The sequence below is a fragment of the Callorhinchus milii genome, unplaced genomic scaffold (assembly GCF_018977255.1).
Source record: "Callorhinchus milii isolate IMCB2004 unplaced genomic scaffold, IMCB_Cmil_1.0 Scaffold3, whole genome shotgun sequence".
In the NCBI taxonomy this organism is placed as follows: domain Eukaryota; kingdom Metazoa; phylum Chordata; class Chondrichthyes; order Chimaeriformes; family Callorhinchidae; genus Callorhinchus; species Callorhinchus milii.
The window spans coordinates 89,933,838-89,949,717 of NW_024704744.1; the positions used below are offsets into that span (position 1 = coordinate 89,933,838).

The following is a 15,880-nucleotide window of genomic DNA, read 5'->3' on the forward strand; positions in this document are numbered from 1 at the left end:
AAAATACAGTGTATCCTGTGAAGCGCTTTGGGACATCTCGAAGGCGCTAACTATATCAAATGCAAGGANTTTTTTGTTATTATCACCCTGTTACAAAAGTCCATGTTCCTTAAAGCCACATTTGTTTTTTCTTTCAGTAAGTTGCAAGAGGGTGACAAGAGGAACTCTGAGCTGTTGGCAGACATTGATCGGCTCAAGAAGGAAATGGAGGAAATCAAGGCTAATAAGGGTATGAGAAGCAGGCTCGGCCGGCCACATCACACATCTCCTCTGGGCTGAAGAGTGTGTGTCTATCCACCCCTTGATGGTGTCTGCACAGAAATAAAGTTTTATATAAACCTGTCACTAAATATTGGTGCTCGAAGTGTAGGTTCGTGGTTTTTGGAAATGCCGGCTTTTCAAAGCAGGAAATTATCGTTGCAGTTGTCATTGAAATAATTACGATTGCAGTGGCAACTGATGTGAATATGATTGTTATTCCTGACAGAGAGATCGCCAAAGGACCCAGAGCAGGAAAAGGCTCAGAGTCTCATCAAGTCCACTTCCACAATAATAATCCTCTTTTCTCACTTTCCACCCATATTGTAACAACACTTGTCTCCTGGTGCTCGTCACTTAGTCCCTCCTAGGGCAGCTGCTGGCAATATGGACCTATCTTGGTTCTTGTACCTCTTGAGCCTACTTAGCTATTTTGCCCGAATCTATGTTACAGCACTTATACCTGCTCATTTTTCAATCCACCAGTTTCTGTACCAGCTGCCCAGGCTTTCAAGGCATTTTATTTCTCCTCCCGACAAAGTTTCTCTTCCTGATTTTCTCCCCAACCTCCTTCTACTGGTTGAGCTGGATTTATGTTACTGTTTGGTCAGTGTTCTCCCCACCCCCCCCTCCTCTCTTGAAGGTGCTGTCTCGTGCTGGGGTCCTGTCCCACGGATGCCAGGTGCCTTCCGGTACCTCTCCCCAAGCGGCCATTCTTCATGTGTGTGCCTTGACGGTGAGTGTCAGCAGGGCATTCGACTGGGTGGCATCACAGCCGAGCCCCGATCCTGACCTCACAAAGTCCATGCCGGCCCACCTTCAAGTCAGGGGAAGGAAGGGGCAGAGTCTCTGGATAGAGATCAGGAGCGGGAACCCTGGCCCATTTTACCCCTTTCCCTAATCCGGAGGCACTGAGGCCAATTGTTGCTCCCAACCCCCACCTGAGAATCCTCCCCTAACTCAGCACACAGCAGGATCTAAACCTGTAACTGTCTGGTCTCTGGGATTGTACTGGGTGGCGCCTTTACCCAATAGGCGAATGATTGTCTCTCGCTGTTTATTTCCCAACAGCTCAATGGCTTTGTTGTCAAAAGCTGAGTGAGATTTTCAATGTTTTTCTGGGCAGAAAATTGCTTTGCCAGAGTTAAGATGTTTACATCAATATTTAATGACAATACATAGTGAGCCTTTGTGAAACTGAAAGCTGCCCATTCATAGGTTCGAAGTCCCAGTTCCCCTCACCCCACCCTTACAGCTTTGGTTATTGCGTTGCTGATTTTAGTTTTTGCTGATTTCTCTTTTTTTTAAAAAAAACACAATTTTGAATTTTATTGAAAACATATTTACACTGGGACTCGTTTAGGAATCGCTGCATAAAACAAGTGATATCTCTGTCTATGGCTGAAAAACCTACAAGCAAAATTCTTTTTCATAGATTTTATTTAGATTTTTTTTAAATTGCTGCTAAAAATCGCTGCTGTTTTCCTAGGTGTAAAGCACCAAGACTCACAGAATTCTTTCTTGGCATTTCTAAATGCACCTGCCTCTCCTCTGGATCAATTTGAAGTGAGTAAAATACCAGTCGTATGATGTGTTTGAGTAGATATGTTTGTGTTCTTTCCCCCAAGTCTCACAGCTCTGTTTGTACACAAGTGTAACATTTCCAATGTGAGTTTTCTCTACCTGGTTATTTGTTCTTAGATGTGATGTATTAGTGTAGTAGCCCTAGTTAATAGTGATTGGGTAATGGAACCTCACTCTTTCATTTCCTTTCCTCCTTTGGTGCTACTATTTTGGAGCTAGGATTCTCTGTCTTCTTCTTCATCTTCATTGGTAGAGTTTTGGAACGATGTAAGTTTGGAAACATGAAACAATGTGCATCAGGCTCCCTCTGGTCTAATGTATTGGGTTCAAAACACCTTTCCTGGGTAATACAGTCAATTCACCATCATACAGTAACTCCCAATTCAAACCCTGCCTGCAATACTGTAACACGAGCGTCTAGACTATGTGGCTTTCGCCTTCATCTTCCAAGTGGAGGAACAATAGATGTGACATTCAAACTTTCCCTGCTTGAATCATCATGCATAATGATGTTCTTGGCAGCTGGAGATGCAGATCATGTTGAAGCAATGAATCGTTTTTCACAAATAATAATTTTTTCAGAAATAATAATTTTTCACTGTGAAAAGCTCTGTCGTGATATCATTCAAATCTTGCTACCATCAAAATATTCAGGGTGCAGGAACTGAAAGTAGCCAACCATAGGCTAAACCATATATTTCTGAAGAGCTGGGCATCACCTTTTGTCGTTTCCAGCCGCCGGCTTCTGCCTATTGTCACATCTCCATCCTGTTGTTTGAAACACGGGAGGCCATTCGTGAGGCCACCCTTACTCTCATTGGCAAGGTATGACAACTATTCACCTAACGCTCTCAGGAATTAGAAAAGCAAAATGTATCCCTCCGGGGAGGGAGTACGCATTCCGTTCCAGACACAGGAACATTTCCATGTGAAGGTTGTTAACGTATGTGGAACTCTCATTCCGGTTTAGATACCCTTAATAATAATAATAATAATAATAATCCTTGCATTTGATATAGCGCTTTTCACGTCGGGAGGACGTCCCAAAGCGCTTCACAGAATAGACTGTAAAGTGAATTGACTGTATATTTGTGGGCGAACGCGGCAGCCAATTGCGCACAGCAATGTCCTACAAACAGTCGTAGATTGAAAATGACCAATTTATTATTGTTTTTGTTTTTTGGAGGAATATTATTAGGCGTGTGGAGTAAGGAAACTTGCCCAAGGTTTCGCCCTGCCTGGAATTGAACTCAGGTCTCTCACTTGCAAAGCGAGTGCTCTAACCACTGAGCTACAGGACTCCACGTATGAGGATGGGTTTCCATATGTGTCAGATACCTAACCGAGCAAAGGGACTAAAACAGCACAACTGAGAAAATCCACTGTTATCTCTGCAGTACATGGTCATGATAGAAAATAACACAGTTAGAGTAATGGAAGCAATAGAAGATGGTGTTTACCTGACTCTCAGTGAAATGACTGTCTTATTCCAATTAGCTTCTTGTCAACTAGCTATTCTCATCCTTTAGCATTTTAGCCATGCTTGTAGAACGACTATAGTTTTATTAGTTTTTAATTTGAATTAAAATAACACAGGAATAACTAACACCAAACTACATTGCCTATCACTATAGTTTGTGGGAAAAGCTAAAGTCAACGTGAATTCAGGTGGACAATGCACCCAGAAATGACAGGCTGCCCCCCCACCCAACTCCCAAAGTGCATATGTCCTACCAGCTCTCCCTTCTTACAGATTATCCAGCTACGATATTGAGGATATGAAATGCTGTTTGGATCTTGTCTCCACTATGGGACTGTTTTATCAGCTTAGCGTTGTGGAACATTTAAATTACCATATTGTACTTTTCAGAAAAGCACTGGCTGTCTCTTTGATTTTTTTTGTTACTGTTCAAGTGATTTTGATTCTATTCTAAGAAAAAAAGTGTCATTTTAACCTTGTAGTTAAATAGTGAAATTTCATACATGTTTAGCACTGTTGGGAGAGACTACCCTTGGGGGCAAACCATATTCATTGCACTAATTGTGACTTCCAGTTTTGTGGATATATTGCAAAATTCATGGCCAGGGGATTGCAAATCTCAAGTCTGCATAAAAGCTGGCAAGGAAATACAACTGCTGTTTTCAAGTTAATAAACTGGCAATTAAATTAACAAATCCATTACAAATATTAAATTTTGGGCCCCAATGGAGTTCCATCTTACCTGGCTGCTCCTGTGGAGACATTGTCCTTGGCAGCTCCTAATAACTTTAATTCTCCTTGAAAACACTTTATTCAAGAATGCATTTGAAGAGAAATTTAACAAATTGCCCTAAATACATTTTTTAAAATTTTTAAAAAATTGACCCTTGACTGAATTTAATGTTCCTGATGCTTCTCTCCTAGAATCTGGGACCTTGTGGAAGGAAACCAAGTTCTAAATGTAGCAGCACTGACTGTGTGATAATAGGAACAGATTGATGGTTGTTAGCACTTGTTGGCAATGTCCTCTCTCCTACAGGACAAACCATTCACCCCGTGGCACTTAAGTTAAAAAGCATTTCAGTTTGCTCCTTCAACGTACAAGAAAAGTATGTTGTTCTCAAGGCCTTACACCAAGTCCTCCTGATGAGCCTTTACCTGCAGTTTGAGTATGGTTTGGCTATCTTGGCTTTGGTTCTGTTAAGGAGTTTTTCTGAATTGTAGTGCAAATAACACAATTGTATTTGAAGGTTACTGAAAGCCAGGACAAATTAAATCAATGGAAATGATATTTATTTTCAGTAAACTTCTTTTCCTTTCTCTGTTAAAGCACTCTCCTACCTGTATTCCAGCTAGCAAAGGCAGACGTGTAAGATGGTGTCTCTTAGCTTGTTTCTATATATGTGTGTTGATACTCTGCCTGATAATGTCAATGTTTCCACTGTCTTTCTGCGCCTGATTTCTTTCTCGCTGTGTGCATGCCACGTAGTTTAGCTCTTAATTGCTTGGGCTGTGCTCTTCAGAAAGAAAACTCTGGCACTGTCAGAACCATTCCATCCTTAAGCTGTCTTGAACGTGCTGGCTTTCAGCAGAATTTGCACAATTGCCACCTCTGTTCTACGTGAGGTCATTGTAAAATCAACCAGTAAAATATTTTGCCATGACCTTCAGTGCAAGTTAACTTAATAATAATCCTTGCATTTGTTATAGCGCCTTATCAGATCTTAAAGGCGTCTCACAGAATATACTGTAAAGTGAATTGACTGTATATTTTGTGGGCGAAACGCGGCAGCCAATTGCGCAGAGCAGTGTCCCACAAACACTCGTGGATTGAAGTGACCAGATTATTATCATTGACTTGTATATTTGTTCCAAAGGTACAGTACAAAAGGGTCATGTCACATCAGGAACTGCCTATATGGCACTTTAGTGGCCGCATGTACATAATGTCACTGCTGGTGCTCTGTTGAAATTGATCTCTGGAAAGCTCTTTATGTAAATCATCAGAATTTTGTTCAAATATTAAACATTGTGGGAGCCGATTGCATTCCACAAACTTTGCAAAATGAATTTTCCATCGTCCATTTTAAGAATGTTAATTTTCTAATAGAGTTCAAGTGATCAATTGAATTATTGTGGTCAGCACCTGACATCACAGCTTTGCTTTTTACAGTCAAATAAGTGACATTTGAGTGCTGGAAGCAAGCTTATTGGGAAAATTAAATGGAGCCATATACAGTCCTTGGTCAAATCTCTTGAATTAAGAATGCTAGTTGCTGTATTAAGACCAATCTGAGAACAAAGTACCCTAATTTCTGGTGTAGATGCCTTTGGTCTTGTGTTGCTAATGTCCACAGGGACCTGCCGTCATTCTTTATTGACATAAAAACTTCTCTTGAATACTGAAGCTCTGATCTTAGCTGCAATTCCCTACTTGTGACTAGGTTTTCTTTCCCGCTCCCACCCTCAAAACATTATGGTTATGAAGTTAATTTTCTTACTTGGATGCTTTGAGCATTCCAATTGTTCTATATCATTCCCACAATGAAAGATTATGTCTCCATAGATAATAATATAATACTAATAATGAAATCCTTACATTTGATAAAGAGCCTTATCATGCTATTGATATGACTCAAAGCGCTCCACAGAATATTCTGTAAAGTGTAGTAACTGTGTAGTTTGGGGGTGAAACTCGGCAGCCAATTGCACATGGCAGTGTCCCACAAGTAGTCATGGATTGAATGACCAGATTATTAGTATCATTATTTATTTGAAGGAATTCTTACCCCAAGAAATGCGATCCGCCACTCGACAAACAACTGGGTTCCTACTTACTGCTAGGTAAACAGGAGTGTGGAGTAAAGAAACTTACCCAAAGTTTTGCCCTGCCCGGGAATCAAACCCAGGTCCTCTCACTTGCGAGGCGAGTGCTCTAACGACTGAGCTACAGGACTCCACGGGAGTTTTTTTTTTAAAAATTACATTATAGGGTGATTGGAATGTGGAGTTGTCTAATATTATACATTATTGAATCATTCATTCTCTTAAAAGATTTTCGCTAGAAAAATAGGTATATTTAAGAAAATGTGGAGGGAACAAAAAAGTGAGGTTAGAGCAGGTGATCGATGTGGAGAAGACTACAAGTACAGACGTAATAATAATCCTTGCATTTGATAGAGTGCCTTATCACATCAAGACATCTCAAAGCACTTCACACAATATACTGTAAAGTGAATTGACTGTATATTTTGTGGACGAAATGCAGCAGCCAATTGTTGGTATCCCACAAACATTTGTGGACCAAATTATTATTAATATTTTTTGGAGGCATTATTACCTCTGGAAAAGTGATCCGCCAATCGTCTAACAATCGGGTTCCTACTTACTGCTAGGTAAGCAGGTGTGTGGAGTAAGGAAACTTGCCTAGTCCTTGCTCTGTGCCAGGTGTCTTGCTTGAAACTGACCACTACATTCCACGCATTTCAGCAAGAGTCGTGTTGATGTTTTTGCTGAATAATTATGGCAGAATCACTACAGANTTTTTTTAATCCATCAATTATAATACAGTTTTGATCAGAGCAGGGTGTTACCTCGGCCAATAACTCTTAATTCCTATCCTAGTTTTACATCCGCTTAAGTTTTAAAAGTTTAGCAATTTTGGGACAGTCCAATTTTATCTTTTCCGGTTGTAAATTGTAGCTTCTAATTCAGAAATTAAGACAGTGCAATCATGCATAGTGCAGATGTCACCATTAAAGAGTGAGCTTGGTCTGGCATAGCATAACAATAAATCCAACAGCAAATTACATTTACACAGTGCCTTTCACGTCGGGATGACGTCCCAAGGTGCTAGACAGTCAGGGATTTGGTCTCTAGTTGGCGGTTGGGATCAGGAGGGGTGGAGGGCAGGGAGGGTAAGGGTAGGAGAGTGGCCGAAGACGTGATCGAAGAGGAGGGTTTTGAGACGTGCCTTGAAGGAGGCAAGCGCTCTTGAAGAGCGCTATATAAATGCAAGTTGTTATTTACGTAGGGCGCTTCATTGAGTACACTGAAGTCTTGGTTTTCTATGCAAATGAAAGTTGTAGTATTTCTTCAGAGAGCTACCTGGCAATTGCTGATGAATTCCTTATGTCAAATTCAATTTCTTTGCAGTTTGAGGTGGGTTTTTTTTACATTAAAAATAAAAAGTTAATGAATAAATTGGTAAAATAGAAAGATGAGGAATAAATCATGACTGAAATCAAATGTAGGACAAAATCCAGGGAACATACCATTCACCTCGTTGATTTGCCAGAGTAGGCTCGATCGTCTGAATGTCCCTAAATCCCAGTGAATTATCACCACTGAGAATGCAGGTGATTGAATGCAGCTGTCAAATCCAGATGACTTTGTGCTCTGATCCTCTCTATGAATCTATGATCTGTCTTAAACAGCAACCTGAGACAGGGTGTACAGATAGCATTCACTGCTGAAGGTAATTTAACTCACTTTTCCTATTCATAAATCAACATCCAAGCCAAATTCAAAACACTTGGATCTAATTGAGCCAGTGTTCACTGCCCTTTGCAGGACAGCAAGATGCTTCAGTTGACTGCTTGTGGCCCTTATTCCTGGCCCATTTTGTGCCATGACACCCTGTAAAAGCTCTGAGATTAAAGGATATTGCATCTTTGCTTTAATTTTAGTGACAACCTGAGGAATTCCCATCTTGTGTAATCAGTGTTAATGGGGAAGAACGATGGTATTTTACGTCCAGTGTAGGACCCATCTGGGTCAGATTTGTTTAATAAATTAGGGCTTATAGCACTTGTATTTAGCACAACAAGTTTAAACTGGATCTATTCAATCTGGGTGTGACTAGCACAGAAAGCAGTTATTAATGCAAGATGGCACTTTGGACTAATTGCATTCTAAAGTGCCAGTATGTGAAGGAGAGAAATGCCTTATAAATGGGAGGATGGGAAGTGAGAATTGAATATAGTTGGATCATTTTTACCCTTCGACATGTACAGGAGTTTTGTAGCTGAAAACACTCAGGAAAGTGAATTACTGTTAGAAAAACATGTACATTTAAGAACCATTAACATGTTTTTCTTTCAATAGATTGATTCCATTGAGAATTTCAACCTTTCCAACTCACCATCGGGTGAAGAGATGAAGTCCCAGTTACACTCCCGCTCCCGGTCTCCATCCACAGCAAGTGACATTGAATCTGTGGAGGTATGTGTGTAACAGACTGTAAAACTACCTGTGTGTTTTATTAAGTTTATTTTCCCCCACTATAACTCACCATTAGCTAGGGAAATGAGTTGTGAGCAACATACCCAGTCATTGATGATGATAATAATAACAATAATAATAATCCTTGCATTTGATATAGCGCATTATCAGGTCTTTGAGACATCTCAAAGTGCTTTACAGGATATACTGTAAAGTGAATTGATTGTATATTTTGTGGGCAAAACGCGGCAACCAATTGCTCGCAGCATAAAATCCTTTACAATATATTGTATGAAGCACTTTGAGACATCTCAAGAACGTGATAAGGTGCTATATCAAATGAAGGATTATTAGTATTATTGCTCATTGTGAAGGAGTTTCCATACAAATGCTTTAAATTGACGTTTCTTTGATTATCATTATTTATCCCAATAACAGCCTCTAATCTTTCTATCAACTATTAGGTAACAGATCATCCTCCACGTGCACCGCAAACCCCAACAATAAGGTCCACCTATAGTGGTTCAAGCATCACTGCACCAAAGGTAATGCCTTCTATTCTACTTGTGACTTACAGTTGAGATGCTCTCTCAAAGATCTGGATTTCAAGAGGTGGGAAAGGAAAGACTCAGAGGGCTAAGATGATAACAAATTGCTTATATTATTTTGTCCTGTTGTGTACTCTGGAATCCTATACCAGGGAAGTCCAACCTTTTCGCTGCCACGGGCCAGATTTCCTATTTGAGAAAGACCTGCAGGCCACGGTCTCTCTCTCTCCCCCCCTTTCTCACCTCTCTCTCTCACTCACACATACACACACAGTTTCTCCTCTGTCTCTTATTCAACCATTCTCCCCCCTCTCTCACACTCTTTCCCCCTGCCCCCCATCCCTCTCCCAATCAGTCTCTATCCGAGGCGGCTGGAGCTGGCAGTTGCTAAGGATGTGGTGGATAAGGGGACACAGTGGATAAGGAGATGTGCTTGTCTTCCTGCGACTACAGCTGGTATTATTTTCACTTTCCGCGCTGTGTCCGCCCAACCGCCGGCTCCTGCTGTTGCCCTGGAAGGACGTTCACCAGGGAGAGAGGGGGGGAGCAGAAGTTGGGATGTTGGAAATGGTCTCGGGCCGGATGTAACCCACGGACCACCATTTGAACTATGCTATCCTATACTAACAGCAAAACACTGTTCACAATCCAACACTTTTGCCTTCCTCTTCCAGCCCAAGGCTCATCAGTTCACTGTGAAATCCTTCACCACACCAACAAAATGTAATCAATGCACATCACTAATGGTTGGCTTGGTTCGTCAAGGCTGCTGTTGTGAAGGTGAGTGGATCAATCATTACTTAGATAGTTTAAAGCTGACAAGGTCTCAATTTGGATTAAACACAGTGATTTGATACCATCCTGGCTCAGCTGGTAGTTCTGTTGCCTGTGGGTCAACTGTTCAAGCCCGAAATATCAATGCAGTAGATTGACTGACCAAAGGCACATTCATACCATCATATTGGGGATGGGTAGAGAGTTTGGTTCATCCTGAGTTTGAATTTCTGTCCCTTTTACTGCTTGTGTTGAGTTTGCTGATGGTTGAGGCTGTATTTGGGCCCAGCTTAAGGAGAGGAAATCAACGAGAGCTCCCACTCCTGATCACTATCCATTATACAAACAAAATAATTTGGTCACTCAACCCACGACTGTTTGTGGGACACTGCTGTGCTCAATTGACTGCTGCATTTCACCCACAAAATATACAGTCAGTTCAATTTACAGTATATTCTGTGAAGCGTTTTGATACGTCTCGTGAATGTGACAAGGGGCTATATCAAGTGCAATGGTTATTATTTATTTTGGAAACCCAGGAGTTCAGTTTACATCTCTGTTNCCCCCCTCACTATGATAATTTCTCACAGAAACCCAGAATGTATTCATGCTGTGGAGTAAAGTGAATGTTTGGCTTTTCCTCGTGGCTTATCCTCTAAATACCTTTGGCTGGGGCTGTAGAGAGACTTCCCCAAGGCAGTATTGAAATCTCTCATGGAGAGTTGTGATCTCCACCTTCGCACCCCCCCCACCCAAAAAAAAACCTTATATGGAAACATAGCAACAGGAGTAGGCCATTCAGCCCCTCGAGCCTGTTCCACCATTCCATAAGATCATGGCAGATCTGCACCTCAACTCCAATTACTCACCCTTGCCCCATATCCCTTGATACCCTGACCAAACAAATATCTTTCCACCTCAGTCTTGAAAACTTAAATGGATCCAGTATCCGCAGGCTTTTGGGGGAAGAGAGTTCTAGATTTCCACTCCCCTTTAGGTTAAAATCTGCCTCCTGATTTCACTCCTGAATGGCATAGCTTTAAGTGCTCTTGAGATGCTACCCTGCGTGGAGGATGCTATATAAGTGCAAGTTGTTGTTGTTGCCTTTAATTTTAAGATGTTGCCCCCCTGTTCTGGATTTCAGAGGAAATAGTTTCTCTGTAGCTACTCTATCGAATCCCATTATTATTTTAAAACCCTAATCAGATCACACCTCAACTTCTAAACTCAAGGGAATAGAGACCAATCTGTCCTCATTTTTTTTAACCCTTTAAGTCTTGGTATCATTCTGGACAAGAGCGTCAGTTGTGAGGCATGTGGAAGCTAAACTAAACCTAAAACATGAGGATGGACACAAATATTATGTGTGCATATTTAAAAACCCTCACCCAAGCTCAACTGCAAGAACAAAGTGTTTCAGGATAAATTCCCTTCAACATTTTCCTCTTTCCTCGCATGAGATCCCATTTGCCTGTTCCCATCTGTTAAAGATCCTGTGATTCTTTTTTAAAAGAGAGAGGAGTTTCTCCAGGTATTCTAGCTAACAATTCTCCAAATAAAATGGTCATTCACTTCATGGTTGTTTTGGGGACCTTGGTTTACGATAATAATAATCCTTGCATTTGATATAGCCCTGATCATGTCGTCGAGACGTCTCGAAGACATGATAAGGCTCGAATACGGTAATGTGAATTGACTACATTTTGTGGACAGCCAATTGTGAACAGCAGTGTCCCACAAACAGTCATGGATGGAATGACCAAATTATTTATTTATTTGAAGGGATTATTAACCCTGGAAAAGCAATCCATTAATCAGCTAACAACTAGGTTCTTACTTACTGTTAGGTAAACAGAGGTGTGGAAACGGCCAACGTTTCGCCCTGCCTGGGAATCAAGCCCAGGTCCTCTCACTTACAAGGCGAGAGCTGTAACCACTGAGATACAGGACTCCACGATAAATAGCGACCGCATATGCCTGTGGATACAACTATCACTACATTTGACAGTAATATCTTGTAAAGTGCTTGGGGATGTTTGGTGTTATTAAATGCAAGGATTATTAATATTGTTTTAAATACCGTTTGGGTGCGGGCACGAGGTGCAGGTAGTGATTGTCGTGCTGTTTTGGTGTGTAGTATGCGGCTTCTCTTGTCATGTGACCTGCGCGGACAAAGCACCAGCTGTGTGTCCCATTCCACCTGACCAGACGAAGGGACCACTGGGCATTGATCCACACAGAGGCATTGGCACAGCCTACGAGGGACATGTTCGGGTAAGAGACCAGATCAAAACCATAGTTTGCAATATAACCATTATACTGTTTGCTTTACACTTAACATTTAGTTTCCTGTTTTTATCAGATTCCGTTTGAAATGCATTTGCTTGTGATAACGACCATCAGCTTATGTTGGCTTGTTACTAACCTGCTAATCAATGCCAATATTCTTCATCTCTTTCTATGTATTTTTCTCTATCCAAACTTGACTCAAATTTATAAATGGGAAGAAAGAGCTTTGTGTTGAAGTTCCATGTATGATATTCTTTTTTGAAAGTTACCTCCAACATACAATATATCAAAATGCTGAATCTTTGCCTGTGAATTTTGGAACTGCTGCATTTTGAGTGTTTGTGCTGTATTATTCAAGTATTGCTTGCTCTGTCATTGCAGTCTCTCTCGATTTCAAGATCCTCACAAGCATTTTAAAATCCCTTCATGCCCTGGCACCTCCATACCTCTCCGACCTGCTTACCCCACTACCTGCTACCTCCGCTGACTCTGGCCTCCTGCATGTCCCTTGTGCCCTCCGTTCCACCATCGATTGCTGCGCTTTCAGCCACTACGCCCCGAAACTCTGTGGAATAGTCTCCTCTAGCCCTCCGCCTTGCCCCCTCCTTCCCCAGTTTCAGGTCACGCCTGAAGACCTTCCTCTTTGACTGTGCCTACGGTTACCCCCCCGTCGTGCTCCGCCACTGTCAAGCTCTGGGACGCTACCCTGCGTGAGGGGCGCTACATGAATGCAAGTTCCTGATGTTGTTACAGTACTGGCCTGAACAATCCAATTCCTGCCACTCAAAGAGTATCACTGATTGTGTTCTCTTAGGTACCAAAACCTGCTGGAGTGAAGAAAGGCTGGCAGAGGGCACTGGCTGTGGTTTGTGATTTTAAACTGTTTCTGTACGACATTGCAGAAGGCAAGACCTCTCAGCCAAGTGTAGTCGTCAGCCAAGTCATTGACATGAGGTAGTACACTCCACTTTTACCCTCGTCTATCGAAACCTACTGCTTTATCCCATTTCGCGCACTAAACAATATATTCTGTGAAGCGCTTTGAGACGTCTCAACGATATGATAAGGCGCTATATCAAATGCAAGGATTATTATTATATTATTATTAATGAATGAATGTCAGCTAAGTTTCCAGCAGAGATAAATCCCTAAATTTCTTTATTTTTCCTCCCCCCACAAAAAAAAATTATATCTCTCAATAATTTTCTCCCCTCTTCTCCATTCCTGAAGTCTTTTTGGACTTTTATTCTTCTTCTGGTTACCAATTACCGTTTGGTATTTCGGCCCATTGTTCATGTATGAGTCTTGAGTCATGAGTGCCAGCAAGTATTCAGTTTGGAGAATGGGAAGTCATCAAAGCCAAGTTCATAATTTTGCGGAATATTTGCAGGATTCTGATATTAATTTTGGAGTCCTGTAGCTTAGTGGTTAGAGCACTCACTTTGCAAGCCAGTCAACCCAGGTTCGATACCCGAGCAGGGCGAAATATTAGCTAAGTTTTCTTACTCCACTGTTTACCCAGCAGTAAGCAGGAACCCGGTTGTTAGTCGATTGGTGGATTGCTATCCTGGGGATAATAATCCCTCCAAAAAAGTAATAATAATAATTTGGTCACTTGGTCCACTGTTGTTTTTGGGACACTGTTGTATGCAGTTGGCTGCCGCGTTTCGCCCACAAAACATGCAGTCACTACACTTTATTACTATTCTGTGAAGCACTTGAGACGTCTTGAAGATGTGATAAGGCACTATATCAAATGTAAGGATTATTAAATTCTAATCCTGTCCATGCCTGACGTTCACACAGGAGCACTTTTCAGTAAAGGGCATCAAAGGGCGACCAGCAGTAGAAACACAAGGCCACTGAGGCCACTTAACCTATCATAGACAGGGATTCAACCTGGAACCTTCCCAGGCTATTCGCTGAGCTTCTATTGCTTAAGTTCTACAAATTAAACAAGTCAATAACCTTGTTTATGTTATGTATTCCTTTCCTTCCCCCCCACCCCCCGGCAGAGGCAGTGAAGTAAGTCACTGCCGACAGTTCCTCACTTGAAGCAGCATTGCTTCAAGATAGGTTTAAAACCAACCCTTTTTGTTCTAGAGATGAGGAGTTTTCAGTCAGCTCAGTTCTAGCTTCAGACGTTATCCACGCCAACAGGAAGGACGTCCCCTGCATCTTTCGGGTAAGTGTCCACAGTGAAAAACTACTGCTCAGCTTTCTCTCCAACTTTACTTTCCCCAAACAAGGTCTACATCTCTGAATGGAGCTCAAAGCATAAGGTCAAATACTGCAAATGCTGGAAAGCTGAAATAAAAACAAGTGACTGGTAACACTCAGCAGATCAGGCAGCATCTACGGAGAGAGGAAAATGGGTTAATGTTTCAGGTTGCGTCTGACGAAAGGTCATCGACCTGAAAAAATGTAGGAATGATTTGCTTTTCCTACCTTTACTTCCCATAGGAGCATGCTCTTTTCTTCCTCATTGCTCTCTCTCTCTCTCTGTCCTGTTCTATTTTTCTCATTCTATTTTTCTGTATTTCTCTGCCTGATTTTATCTTCGGAACGACGGTTGATTAAGTGGCTGGAAATACAAAGCCCGGCTGTCTGCACTGTGTACTGCGGCACCATTTTATATAGTCAATGAGACTCCGAGAAAAATACTCAGGAAAATGTGGGGTAAATTAATGGGGTAAATTAAATACTGCCCCTGAATGTGAATGATGAGTGTGCACACTACACTGTTTGTACAATTTGGTGACAAGATTCTGAGTTTTTCCAGTTTTGCTGAACTCACAAGTATGTTGCTGGAAAATATGACTCCAGAAAGACCTGGGTGAACGGAGGTGGCAGCGTTCACTGCTGGGTACATATATGAGGCAGCGGCCAGGGCATCCTTCCAAAGTCCTCGCGCAGGGCAAAATTTTCATTGAAATAGAATCATAGAATATTACAGCACAGAAAGAAGAGCTACCCAATCAGTCCCACTCCCCAGCTCTTTCCTCATATCCTTGCAATTTTTTTCCTTTTAAAGTACCTCAAATTCCTTTTTGAAAACTATTATCAAATCTGTTTCCACTTCCCTTTTAGACAGTGCATTCCAGACCGTAACAACTCACTATGTAAAACATTTTCTCCTCATCTCCCCTTTGGTTCTTTTGCCAGTTTCTTACATCTGTGTATCCTGGTTACTGAACCAAATGCCAGTGGCAACAGTTTCTCCCTATCAACTCAAAACTTCTTATAATTTTGAACCCTTCTATTAAATCTCCCCTTAAATCTCTGCTCTTAGAAAAACAATCCCAGCTTCTCTAGTCTCTCCACATAACTGAAATCCCTCATCCCTGGTACCATTCTGGTAAATCTCCTCTGCACCCTCCAAATATTAGGAACTAAGCAGATCAGTGATTCATCGCAGATCAATGATTCAACCAGGTCATGGATGCGATGTTTCTCTACAACTTAAGAACATTTTTACTTCAAAATTTAAGATTCTGCAGAAATTTGAATTATTCTTAAATTGAGTCTTCATTTGGGGGCCAGTTTCTTAAGAACTGCTGGAAACTGGTTTACAAATTCACACAATTTTGAGAATGTGAAGGGCATATAAATGCAAGTTGATGTTGTATTTAATAAAATGCTGTTAAGGCTAAGTGATGAGGAGGCCGACCCATGCCCCTCAGATGACTGAGGAATAGGTAAAAGTTTGACTTCCTGAATATGA

The 15,880-nt window shown here is 41.4% G+C and overlaps 1 protein-coding gene across 9 annotated transcripts in view; it reads left to right on the plus strand.

Moving 5' to 3' along the window:
* The window catches only part of LOC103187627 (serine/threonine-protein kinase MRCK alpha), a 237,968-nt gene that overhangs the window by 199,643 nt on the left and 22,445 nt on the right, over nucleotides 1-15,880 (plus strand). For 3 of the 9 annotated variants that reach the window (XM_042332763.1, XM_042332762.1, XM_042332764.1), the window contains 10 exons: nucleotides 138-229; nucleotides 902-994; nucleotides 1,748-1,824; nucleotides 4,653-4,691; nucleotides 8,429-8,545; nucleotides 9,010-9,090; nucleotides 9,768-9,873; nucleotides 12,005-12,141; nucleotides 12,971-13,110; nucleotides 14,260-14,341. In XM_042332763.1, coding sequence (XP_042188697.1) covers nucleotides 138-229; nucleotides 902-994; nucleotides 1,748-1,824; nucleotides 4,653-4,691; nucleotides 8,429-8,545; nucleotides 9,010-9,090; nucleotides 9,768-9,873; nucleotides 12,005-12,141; nucleotides 12,971-13,110; nucleotides 14,260-14,341 — 964 coding nt within the window. The remainder of the gene's footprint in view (nucleotides 1-137; nucleotides 230-901; nucleotides 995-1,747; nucleotides 1,825-4,652; nucleotides 4,692-8,428; nucleotides 8,546-9,009; nucleotides 9,091-9,767; nucleotides 9,874-12,004; nucleotides 12,142-12,970; nucleotides 13,111-14,259; nucleotides 14,342-15,880) is intronic. The other 6 variants (XM_042332766.1, XM_042332767.1, XM_042332769.1 and 3 more) reach the window with 3 other exon arrangements.